The sequence below is a fragment of the Diceros bicornis genome, chromosome 4 (genome assembly GCF_020826845.1).
Source record: "Diceros bicornis minor isolate mBicDic1 chromosome 4, mDicBic1.mat.cur, whole genome shotgun sequence".
Lineage (NCBI taxonomy): Eukaryota > Metazoa > Chordata > Mammalia > Perissodactyla > Rhinocerotidae > Diceros > Diceros bicornis.
The window spans coordinates 56,942,601-56,954,943 of NC_080743.1; the positions used below are offsets into that span (position 1 = coordinate 56,942,601).

A 12,343-nucleotide genomic window follows, 5' to 3' on the forward strand; every position below is an offset into this window, starting at 1 on the left:
CTACAGATCTGAGTTCAAATCCCATCTCTGCTGTTTACTCCCTATGTGGTCTTTCCCAGCCTCACTTTTTGCATCTGCAAGATGGTAACAGTAATGTTGCCTTATAGCGGCTATAAAGATAAAATGAAACAATGGGCCTGAAGGGTGATCTTGGCACCAGGTGCCAGTGAGCGCTCAATAAACGGCAGCAATAGCAGCAGAGGGGATGTTTATATTTTTGTCAGAAGTACCGCAAGCCCATATTCCCTCTCTTCCTCCTCCTTCCTCTATGTTTCTTATAATTCTCAGTCTGTAAACAGCACCTCGATTTGCTGTATCTTAATAAGATTTTGAGTCCTTGAGTTTGAGCAAACACCTTAGGTGGCTGAAGTCAACTCAGGTAGACAGGGACCAGAAGGCTGGACTATCTGATGGGTGGTTTCCATCAAAACAGGTCAGTAAAGCAAATCCTTGGAGGAAGTGGGGGTGGAAGAAGTGGGTGAAGAATTCCCTGGGAGGTGGTAACCAGGGCTACACCAAGAGCCTGGAGCTGGTTGGGGGCTCTTATAAGGTTTCCAGGAGTGGCTGGCCATGGACCTGTGCTCAGCCTCTCCTCATAGGGTCTGTCTTGCCACCTCTGGTAAGTGGGAACATGTTCATCCTCCTGGGATCTGCTGTCTCGAGCCACTAGGCCAAGCTCCTACCCTTGGGTAATCAGAGAAGTGACATAAGCGTCATGACAATTAAGGAAATGTCACACTAATTGTTACTTAGGAAATTCAATCTCCATTCCGCATCATTGCTAGGTATGACTAATTTCCTGATCCTGGGTTTGACTCCCTGGAAGAGAATCTTTCTCAGTGAGGGGAGATATTGAGAGCTGTAGCATTTTGTAGCAACTCTGAGCTTCCTCCAATGCTTTTTCATGAACTTTCTGCCTTTCCGGCACTACCAGCAAGCTTTTTCAAATTTTGCTTTTAGGTTTGTAGAAACAAGTATATTATATATTGTACTTTATACTATGCAGCTCCCATGCCTCGCTATTATGATTGCCACCTGGGACCTATACTTCCCAATTATAATCATAAATTTAGAAGATGAGGAATGTCACCTACAAAAAAAAACCAGAGACAAACATCAGAGCTGGAAAAGCCTCAGAAACCTTCCAGACCAGCATCTTCCAAATAAGGGCACAGAGGTCCAGAGAAGGCAGGTTGCCCAGAGGTATGCCTGGCCAGTGAGTGGCAAGTTTGGACCTAGAACCCATGCCTCTGCTTTCTTGGCCAATGCTCTTTCCTCTGAATAAGGCTGCCTCTTGTTGAAACATCGTCCCTTAACTCCAGTGATCTATTCGGCCTTCAATTCCCCAGTTCTCCATGGAGAGCTAGAACCACTATTCTATAGCCCTGTTAAATGACTTGCCTTACCATCCTGTGGTGAGTCAGGGGTGGAGCTGGGATTAGAACTCAGGCCTCTGAGTTCCTGGAACTAGTTTTCTCCAACCCCATCACTTATACACCATGACAGTTCCCTCTAAGACAGAGGCTGCACCTGCCCTCTTCCTCACACCCTTCCGTCCTTGCCCACACTCATTGTCCGCATAACCCAAGGGAGCCAGCTGATATTGCAACCCATCAGCTAAGATCTCATGCCTTGGTCTTGTAAAATGTCTGGGTCAGCTTTTAATCCTCAGCTCAGCACCCCATCTTGTTTCCTGGTAAAACTGAGAAACAAATTATATATTCAGTTAAGTCAGGAGTCCGTGGGAGGATGAAGGAAAATAAGAAATCAGAACAGCATAGAAGAAAGAAGAAAGGGAGAGAGGAAGATCACAATGACTGTGTGTGAATCAATCCATTAATCAATTTGAGGCTATTAATCACTTATCTCCTCCTTGGCTGTTGGAGGAAAACAGTCTTCTAGGAGTCAGATGGGAGAAGAGATAGAGGGAGCCCTCCTCATGGCATCCCCTGCCCAGGTTTCTTTCAGGGTCACCTGTTCCTGCAGCAATGCCTTCTCAGCAGCAGCAGCAGTGCCAGCCCCAGAAGGCCCAGCAGCAGCAGGTGAAGCAGCCTTGTCAGCCATCCCCTGTCAAATATCAAGAAACGTGTGCACCCTAAACCAAGGATCCACGTGCTCACCAGGCCAAGAAGCAATGCCCACCCAAGGCCACAGCCATCTCGGCCCACCAGAAGTGTCCCTCAGCCCAGCAAGCCCCAAAGAGTAAACAGAAGTAGGGATGGACTGGGACACCATCTGTCCACCATCCAGGCCATCTCTTCTTCTTGGGCCTTCTCTTTTTCCTACTCCTCCTTCCTACTTCCCTCCAGCCCCCAAACTCGCCCTCCTCTTTCACCTCCTCCTACCCGGGGTCCAAGGAAGCGTTGTCAGGAATCTTTCCCATTGAGAATCTTGTCACACACAATCCTTTTGCTCCGAGTCTTCTATACCCCACCCTGATGCTCTCTCAGGTGGACATGAGAGAGGCCTTACCTAGTCCAGCCTCCAGCCTGGCCACAGCTATGGCCCCATCCATGTCCAAAAGCAAGGAATGTATTTGGGCTCCTTCTGGGGTTCCATCTTGACTAAGGAGGACACCAGAGGAGGATGCACAGCTCCTGCCCCATTGTCTTCCCCAAATCCCTCTCCCTGAGTTTCTCTCCTATTTCCTCACCTAATAAATCTGTGCTTCATGTCATTGTCTGTGTCCTGGCCCCAGTCTGTGATCCATTCATTTGTTCAGAGGGGATATTTGGGGGAAATGAGTGTGCAAGTACACATGTGCCCGGGAGTGCATCCTCCTGGGCACGGTAACTCTGGTAACTGACGATGGGGGAGGTCAGATCCTGATGCATGTCAGGTAAAGGAGGGGGAGAGAAAGCCCGGGGACTAGTTGACAAGAGTCTGGGAGACTTGTGCTGACAAATCATACCTAGGGAAGGACAAAGGGAGGAAAAGTTTAGCTCCTACCGTTAGAAGCCCCCAGCCTACCCGATGACTGTGGTTTTTGCCTCTTGGAAGTTGTCATTCTGAAAAAGCAGACAAAACATACATAAATGACATAAGATTATGTCAAAGCACTTCTACAAACATGTGCAGATGCATTTTCCATGTATTTGTTTATTTACTTCCCATCCATTTATTCAGTAACTCACACTCACTCATTCACTCACTCACCCATTTAATATCTAGCAGGCTCTAGTATGAATGCAGGTCTCTACCCCGCCATGCTGGTTTTCCAGAACTATCACGACATAGTCTATCCTGAGTCTCAGTCTATTCTTTGGATGTCACAGTTGTTTTCCAACATAGGGCAAGGGGTTCCAGGGATAGCCATGTGCAGAGTGTGTGCAATTTTACAACTGGTTTTGCCAGTTAGCCTAACTTTATATAGCTCATGAAAGAAACCCTATTTTTACAGTTGGCTTCCTAACCCTGGTCGAGACTGGCTGCCTATAAAACAAAGAAGCAGCAAACCTCCCAGATATAAAAAGAGAAGAGTCTTTGAAACAGAGACCCTGTGGGTCAGGGGTAGCTATACACACAACCAGATTTTACCCTTGAGCTCTACTGTTCCCTTGGGATTTGCTCACTGAATCTAGTTGCCACCGTGGGAAAGGCAATAATAAATTGCTTCTTCATTTAACATATAGACCTGAAAAGAAATTAATAACCACCTTCTTCATTTCCCCTTAAAATTGCCATCCATTGCTGATTTTTCCAAGAAGTAATTACCTAAAACTTAGTGGTACAGATGTTAACTAGGAAAATCAAAGTATCGTAAAAATAGTTAAGATTCAGAAGCGAATGCCTCTAAACCAAAGAATTCTTTGACAGCTCTTCTGAGCCTCAGTTCTTGCATCCTGAAATAACTTTTAAAAAGTTATTATAGGGCCAGCCCTGGTGGTCTAGTGGTTAAGTTCTACATGCTCTGCTTCAGAGGACTGGGTTCGCTTCCTGGGCGCACACCTACACCACTGGTTGGTGGCCACATGGTGGTGGTGGCCCACATACAAAAACAGACAAAGATTTGCTACAGATGTTAGCTCAGGGTGAATTTTCCTGAAGCAAAAAGAGGAGAATTGGCAACAGAAGTTAGCTCAGGGAAAATCTTCCTCAGCAAAAAAAAAAAAAAAAAAAAAAAAAGTTACCATGACTTTTAAAAAATCAACTGATTAAATAAAACTCAAGCGGAGCCCAGATAGGGATAATTATTTTAAAATACCAGATGGTGTCAATTGCAATCAAGATAGAAAAGCCATTGGATTTAGAATCTAGTGTTTCTCAACTTGTTTGATCATAAAAACCACCTGAAGATCACTTTAGAAATACAGACCCCCAGGGCCCTCCACTAGCTGTTTCTATTTCATACGGATGGAGAAGTTGGAGCTGTATTTTTAACAGGCATCCCAAGTGATTCCTATGCTTGGGTCAGTTGGGGGAAGCACTCCTGATTGAGGGGTATTTGATCCAGAAGCTCACAGACCGCTGCCTATTTTCCCCACCATGCTTCACGAAGGCTGGGAATTCATGCCTGACAGTCATCTGTCATTCAGCAAATATGTGTTAAAGAGATGACTGACTACTTCACAAACCAAGAAAATTATGGAACGTTCTAAGTCACTGGAGATGAGTTTCTAATAATAGATGTCCTTCAGACCCCAAGAAGAAGAAATGCACTTGACATCTAGTATCCGTGTACTGTGCTCTAGTCACTATGGTAGTTGTTTTACATACCTAATCTCATTTAATAATAGCTCTGGAAGCAAATATTGTCATTCCTAACTAATAGGTAAGATCTAACTGAGATTCATAAAGACCTCGGTGTCACAGTGCTGGATTTGCATCTTGGCCCTGCTACGTATTTGCCACGTAAACTTGGGCAGGTGACTTCCTCTTTGTGCTTTAGCTTCCATGTCTGTAGAATGGGTTTAATGACCTGTTCCTAGCACTGCTACTGTAAGGATTACTGTCAAGTGACCAGAAAAGTCTAACACTTTGTAGGTGCCAATCAAATGGGAGTTATTATTACCAAGAAACTTTCCCAATATCACTCACACACGAGTAAGAAGCAGAGCTAGCATTTGAACCCAGGACTTTCTGTTTTCAAACCTGTGATCTACAGAGGCCACTCTGCACTCTGGAGATGCTTGCATTCAGAGGTGATCAGGGATGAAGCAGACACAGCTGGACAAACAAGAGCAGGACCAATAATGACAAACAGTGGTCACCTCCAAAGGGGTGTTGGGCTCTCTGTGGAAAATGTTTAGCTATGTGGTTGTCACTGTGCCCCTTCAACAGCCCGAGAGACAACGAGTGATCGGTGGGGAAGAACATCTAGGACAGTAGTCTGAGCCATCCCAGATTCCATTTCAAAACTCAATACCTTGAATAAAAAATATATCTACCTGTGTCTTTGATCATACATACCCAGAGAAACTCTATCTCAAATAGACAACAGATAGGTGATTGATCAGTTCAGCTGTGCGAGAACATCAAGACCCAATCAGTGTCTCTTCTAAGAGTAGCCCTCCAGCTTTCAGAATGCACACTAGTATTGAGAAGCAATATGGCAGAGTTGTTAAGGGACTGTATCCAGGTACATCCTACCTTTATGACCTCTTCGGAGTTACTTAACATTTTTCTGCCTCAATTTCCTTATCTAGGGCCAGCCCAGGTCATTGCACGATCACCGACAACTTTAGCCACCACTCGCACCCCAACTCACGTAAAGCATGGACTGTGCAGTCATTGCCCACTGTCCAATAACTCGAGCTATAATCTGACTAACATGTACACTGGAAAGTTTAGCAGAAAAAATGAAGGAGGATAAAGCCATCACAAAGCCCACACACGTTGCTCCACCGAAGAAGGGCGCCCTCTCTTCGAGTCCCCACACACACGCACGCACGCGCACATACACGCACAGTGAGCAGAAAAAGGATAGCACACAGACAGCAGGAAGAAATTTCATCCTATTTCAAGTAGAGGGAGAGGAAAGAACGAGACAAATTAGCAAGAATTATTACATTTTTAGCCCCTTCATCCTAAAAGTGTTTGAAGCATCATTTCAGTTAGTCTTGACAACAATCTTGTGAGTACAGTTTAAGATTTCCATTTTAAAGATGAGGACATTAAAGTGCAGAAAGTTTAGGTAACTTGCTCAAGGTCATCCAGCTAATAAAGGCATAACAAGGCTTTGAAATAACGGGGCAGGACGCTGAGGCCAGGTCCCTTCTTTCTACCTGCCTCAAGCAAGAGAAACCAGATTTCAAATTTGTCCATCCCTTCAGGGACTGGGGAGAGAAAAGAAGGAGGGTGAGAGGCGTGCTCTGTTCTTAGGTAGACATTGGCCTGGAGAGGGAGTCGAGTATCCCAGGTTTGTCTGATTCTGCTGGAACAAGTTCCTTCCCTACGGTTTGTCTCTTCCTCTCTGCAGGACTAGGGGTTGAGTAGAGGCTCTGTGATGCTAGGACTTCTGTGCTCTCACCTTCCTGTATCCATGCTTGCAAGCTTCACTTCTGCCTGCTGGGCCAAAGTGGTCAGGAGGCTAATAAACACCAGAGATCCAGTGTTTCTTCCTCCTTTTCCTCCTCTTTTTCAGATGGAGGACCCTATGTAATAGAGATTTTTTTATTTAAACATCATGATATGAAATGGGCAGCCAGCACTCTCGTCTCCCTAGCTCCTCACAGTGATCAGTTGGAGAGTGAAAGTAAAACTTTCAATACTGCTAATTCTGGATGTTACCATATTTTATATATGGGCTCCTATGGTAAAATGACTGAAATTCTAATTCTGCATGACATTCTCTGCATGCTCTGGGCCCTGGGGGAGGGAGTGACCTAATTTGGGAAGAGCCTGATCACCGGTTAGGCTCAGGGCTGCAGTCCTCCCTCGCTGTGAGTGACTGGTGGACCAGAGGCATGCTCAGAGCTAATGCAGGATCCACAGCTGGTCCAAAGGAGAGCCGGGTTTTGACCTGGGAAGAGCAACCTCTTCCTGTGTCCTAAGGAGGGGCTCCTGTGAAACGCTGAGAAATCCTGGGAGGTGTGCTTCCCATCAGAAGACACCCAGTTTTCCATTTATTATGTGGGGAGTTTGTGGGGTCAGATTATCAGCTAACCCAACCCCAATAGTGAACAGAGCTTCTCTGAAGGGGAGAACAGACTTCACACCAACCACTGAGTGAGCTTCAGATAAACAAACATGGAGAACAATGTTGGAGGTCAAGGGAAAGTTCCAGAGTCAGGAGCCAGAGAAGCCTTGGGTGGAGTGAAGGAAGCACAGGTTGAGGCAGACAGAAGAGTCCAGGATGGCATACCAGGTGACAAGGATATTCTTTTGCATCCAGGGCCAAGGCCCAGGGAGGGCATAGAGTAACCCAGTTTCAGATCTGGGTTCAGATCCTCCAGGGCCTGGGACAAGCTGGGTGGCATAAATAGAACAGAGGAACAGGAAGTAGGTTCCTTGGGGCTGAGAATCCTACCAGATGCAGCAGCAAGTTCTGCCTGAAGATCCCCCCACCTGGGGCCCCTGAGAGAGGGTTCGAGGTAATAGAGGGACCCAGCCCAAGCCCAGAGGGGAGCTAACGTGAAGTGAGAGGCTTGGAGCTCAGCTGTGGTCGTGGAGCTGGTACCCGCCCAGAGGGAGGTGGGTTGTTAACTACTGACAATGAAGCAGATGGGTGGGAAAGGCAGTTTATTCCTCTTCTCAGCTCATCCCAAAAGATGAGGAACTTCTCAGAAATCTCTTGGCCTTTTTTTACAAATAATACCATTCATTCAGTCAGTCAGTTATTCTATAATCGCCAGCTCACTGAGCAGCTACTGCACATCAGGCACCATGTTAGGATGGATGTGGACCAATGGCTAGGGGGACACAGTGGAAGGCTGATCCAGGACTCAGTTCATGAGAGGTGACCCAGCTGTGGAGCCACAGGTGCTCCACAAATGTTCAGGTGTGTGTTTGGGGGCAGAGACGGGGAATGAGGAGGAACTATCTACACACCTGGGTTTTAAGGATGATTTGGATTTTCCAAAGCCCACACCTAGTGACAGATTGTGTTTTGAGGACAGCTCTGAACCAGTGACTTCAGTTTCGTGTTATGTTGATCAGAGGAAATTGCTGGTGTAAGGACTCAGGGAATCCCTGTTCTTAAGTTCCCAGAAAAGAGAAGCCCATGACAAGGAGAATCTTCATGGAGGGAGGCATGCCGAGGCAGGTGTTCAGAGGCTGCTCACCTTCTGCCATCATCAATGTCATCGCTGGTCAGGGTACCCAGGTTCTGTCACTATGCCATCCTGGAAGCTCCTCCAGAGTTAAAGTAACTCGGGTTCAAAGCAGGCATTTTAGCATTTTAGACTTTCCTTTCCTATCTCAGACCCTGGTCCACTGAGTGATGATAAACTGAACGAGTCCCTTATTTCCACCTATGCTAATTCATGCCCCCTCCTATTTTTAGCAGAGCTAGAAAGACCTTCTGTTTATCTCCAGAGCCATTAAGCGGCTTTATTCCTACTTAAATTATTTTCATCTTAGTGAAGATTAAAGGCTTACCCAAAAGGAAAGACTCTTTTCTCTCGTCTCATGTGGCCACTTATACAAAGCTTTCTCAAGACTAAGAGTGGACCCAGCTCCAAGCCAGGAAGTTTAAGCTCCCTCTTTCTACCTTTAATCATTTTTCTGCCCGTACTTAATTTCCTCTAGAGGCATTAGGAGTAAAGCAGGGTTAAGACAAAAGAAAACATAGGATTTCTGAGAATTCCTTGTCTCAGGTAGAATTCCTTGTCTCAAGGAGTTTGTTGTTTAATCTTGGGTGAGTTATTTCACCTCTTGTGGCCTCCGATTCCCCAAGCATCACTTGAGGAGTATGGACTGAAGGTTCTCTGAGATCCATTAAACTAGTAGCTCTAAACTAAGCTGTGTCTTGCCCTAGAGAGTTCCCAGCCTGTTGAGAGGAAGTGGTGTTTGTATACAGATAGCTCCTGGAATGAGACATGCCTGGCATATATTAGGGTCTCTGTTAATATCGGTTGAATTGAATGAATAAGGAAATAAATATTACCATGGGAACACTGTTGTTTTGAGCAGGCACACTCTGATGCTCAGAAAGCCCCCAGGAGATACAGAGCCAGACAGAGGGGGAAAACACGGAGGCCAGCAAGATCTCCAGGGTCTGGAGTTGGAAGAGGAGGGGGAGGAGTCACCACTGAGGGTTCCATGGATGGGCTTAGGGTGAAGGTAGTTAGAAAAGGCTTTCAGGTTTTCAGGTTGGGGGTGATACATGGTTGGATTAGGAATTAGGAAGGGCCATGGCCGGAAGGCTGGGTGGAGTGTAGGGAAAAGTTTATCCTAGAAGAGGAATTAGCCCTTGAAAATCTCTGAAGTAGGAGAGGAGTGAAGGTGTGGTTGGTGAAAGCAAAGCAGGTTTACCCAGATTAGCAACCAGTCAGTGAGGGGTGGGGTTGGGGGCATGATAATTAAGTAGCTCAATTGAGTTAGGAGAAAGATGGGGAAAATGGACAAGGAGTCTCTAATCAGTCAATTCCATGATCTCTAGCATCTACTTTTATGAGGCAGACGACTCATGCCCATCTCAGCTCCTCTGCTCCCCTCCCCTTCCCACTGGTTTATGTGCCCCAATGTTTTCCATCCTACAGAACATGAGGAACAACCACCTCCAGCAAAAACAGAGCAGGAAGGTGGCAAGACCACAAAAGGACTCAGATCTCCCTCCAGGGTTAATTCCTTAAAAAACCTCCAGGAAGCCTGTGGCTCACTCTTCCCCTACACCAGCCCTACACCTGGGTCTAAGCATGAGGGTGGCAGTGGAAATTAGGCCCAGGTGACATCATTGTCAGACAGCCAGTGCCAAAAATGTATCGGGTGGGTGGTTTTCATCACAAAAGCCGAGCCAAGTGGTAATTGAGGGGAGTGGGGTGAATCATGTTTGACAGGTAAGGAATGAAAACATAGGGGCCTGAGGTGATTCTATTTCCTTGAGGCAGGGCTTATTTATCATATAAAAAGCCAGCTCGCTGTTGACTTTACACCAGACAGGAGTGACCAGACAACCCATTCTTCTCTGTGTACCAGGTGAGTCTCTGATTGGAACGAATGTGAAATTCTTATTTATTTTTTCATTATTAGAAATGGGACAAAGGCAAACGTGTAAGAAAATGCAGAGTATTCATTAGAGAGAGAGAATATTGGGAGATCCTTGTTTTAAGTTCAAGCACAGTTTGGGTTTGAAGGGAACTTAGAGGTGGTTCAGTCAGCCACCTCGGTAAATAGCTATGGAACTGGAAGTCGGGGAAGAGGACGGATCTGTGCAGGTTCCCACAGGAAGTTAACAGTAGGTTTACCGCTAGAACTCAGGCCCAGGGCACTCAGCAGCACCATTATTCCCTCTGCTTACGATGCTTACTATAAAAATTCTAATTCATAAGATGGACCTTTTATTTATTTATTATAAATAAGCATTTATTATATTTAAGGCACTATGCTAGGCACTTTGGATAAATCAGACTGATACGGAACTTACTCAACAAACTTACAGCCTAGCAGGGAAGAGAACACAGGTACATAAATAGATGAAACACAAAGTAGATGGAGATTGGTGTGAGGAGGCTGGGGCAGAGAAAGGCTGTGACAGCTGGGGGAGCCTTGCTCAAGAGGAGCTCCAGTGATGGCACATGACGTGAGCCATGATGGAAGAGTATTTGGACAAGCAGAGATGAGGAGGAAAGCACGTCACAGGGGACTGTGTAAGTGAAGGCCAGAGTGAAGTCTTAGAAGCTAAGATTCATATAGAATCATCCTATAAGTCATGAGGTGTTCTGTGTGGTAGTAAGAGTGGGTAGACTGCAGCTGTTTTTAAGACAGCACTTTCCAAAAGACCTGATAAGTGTTCTTGGGTACTTGCCAATGAGGGATAGGACATGTCTGGGGAAGAAAGGGAGCCAAGGAATGAACCCCACTGAAATGGAGCAGAACCAGCTCCTTTAAGCTCCTTCTCTTGAAAGAGCCCAGAAATTATCAAAGCATATTTTCCTTTCAAGTGTAGGAGGATAGCCAGGGGGAGAGGAGAGGCTCTCTTCTAAAGGGGCCTAACAAGAAACCTATTTGGCATTGAATGTGCCTTCTTTTCTAGTTAACTCATGTTTAAATCACGTGTTCTGTCTCCAGGTCCAGCCTCCTTTGAAGCATGAGTTCTCAGCAGCAGAAGCAGCCCTGCACCCCACCCCCCCAGCTTCAGCAGCATCAGGTGAAACAGCCCTGCCAGCCTCCACCCCAGGAACCATGTGCACCCAAAACCAAGGAGCCGTGCCACTCCAAGGTGCCGGAGCCCTGCCACCCCAAGGTGCCGGAGCCCTGCCACCCCAAGGTTCCGGAGCCATGCCACCCCAAAGTTCCAGAGCCATGTCCCTCAAAGGTCATTCCAGAGCCAGCTCAGCAGAAGACCAAGCAGAAGTAATGTGGTCCACAACCAAACCCTTGAGGAGCCGTCCACAGGATGCTGAATCCCCTCTCCCACTCTGCTCACGCATCCTGCTTACAGTTAGCATGCTGTCACCCTTAGTCATAACCCCTCCCTCTAAAAAGCTATGCACCCTCTAAAAAGACATCTCTCACACTCACTCTGGATGGCTGCTGAGCCTCTGAATGAGGCTGAAACTCTCACTGGCTGAGCTAGTTTTCTAGCTGCTCAGGGCTCATTGAAGAGAGATTTTGGGGGGATCAAGTGACTCTTCCCTGCTCTATCCCCATTAAATCACTTTTAACTCCGTCACTGGCTGTGTGTGTCATTGGCCAACTCAGTGTTCTCTGTTGTTCTCTCAATGTGAAGCAGGGGCTGCACACAGCGAGGGCTGGTCGTGCAGGCTGTCGTCAGAAAGCGCTGATCCAGACACTGCGAACGTGTGTGTGTGTGTGTGTGTGTGTGTGTGTGTGTGACTGCTGTACTCACAGGACATTCCTGGGCTGGCACTGGGAGAACAGTTAAGACCACCCAGAGCCTGCTACTTCAGGCAGCCTCAGCCAGAGCAGGGCTTTCTTCTTGCCCCTGAGTGAGTCACACCTGAGTGTAGATGGCGCCTGCTTCAAGCCGTCTCTGACTCTGAGTCTTTGCCCCCAAATCACCCTTATTCTGTTTAGTTTATTCCTCTATTATTGTTATTATTTTTCCAAAGAAATAGTGCTTATACATATTTCAACATGATTGTCTGTTCTTTACTCATCCTTCCTTCCCAATGCCCCCAACACAGAGCCAAGCACTTAAACACTCACAGACACAGACACACACACACACCCAAACATATACCTATTCACACGCAGACACACACTCAGATAGACTCACACA

The 12,343-nt window shown here is 46.5% G+C and overlaps 2 protein-coding genes across 2 annotated transcripts; both read left to right on the plus strand.

The window, feature by feature from the left end:
• The first annotated feature begins 1,988 nt into the window (after positions 1 to 1,988).
• Positions 1,989 to 2,216, plus strand: SPRR4 (small proline rich protein 4). The gene is given in 1 exon segment (XM_058536417.1): positions 1,989 to 2,216. A coding segment is annotated over 1 exon segment (228 nt).
• Positions 2,217 to 11,179: 8,963 nt separating this feature from the next.
• Positions 11,180 to 11,665, plus strand: LOC131402819 (cornifin-B). The gene has a single exon (XM_058537346.1). The coding sequence runs from the start codon at positions 11,189 to 11,191 to the stop codon at positions 11,456 to 11,458; it is 270 nt and encodes an 89-aa protein (XP_058393329.1). The 5' UTR covers positions 11,180 to 11,188; the 3' UTR covers positions 11,459 to 11,665.
• Positions 11,666 to 12,343: the final 678 nt, after the last annotated feature.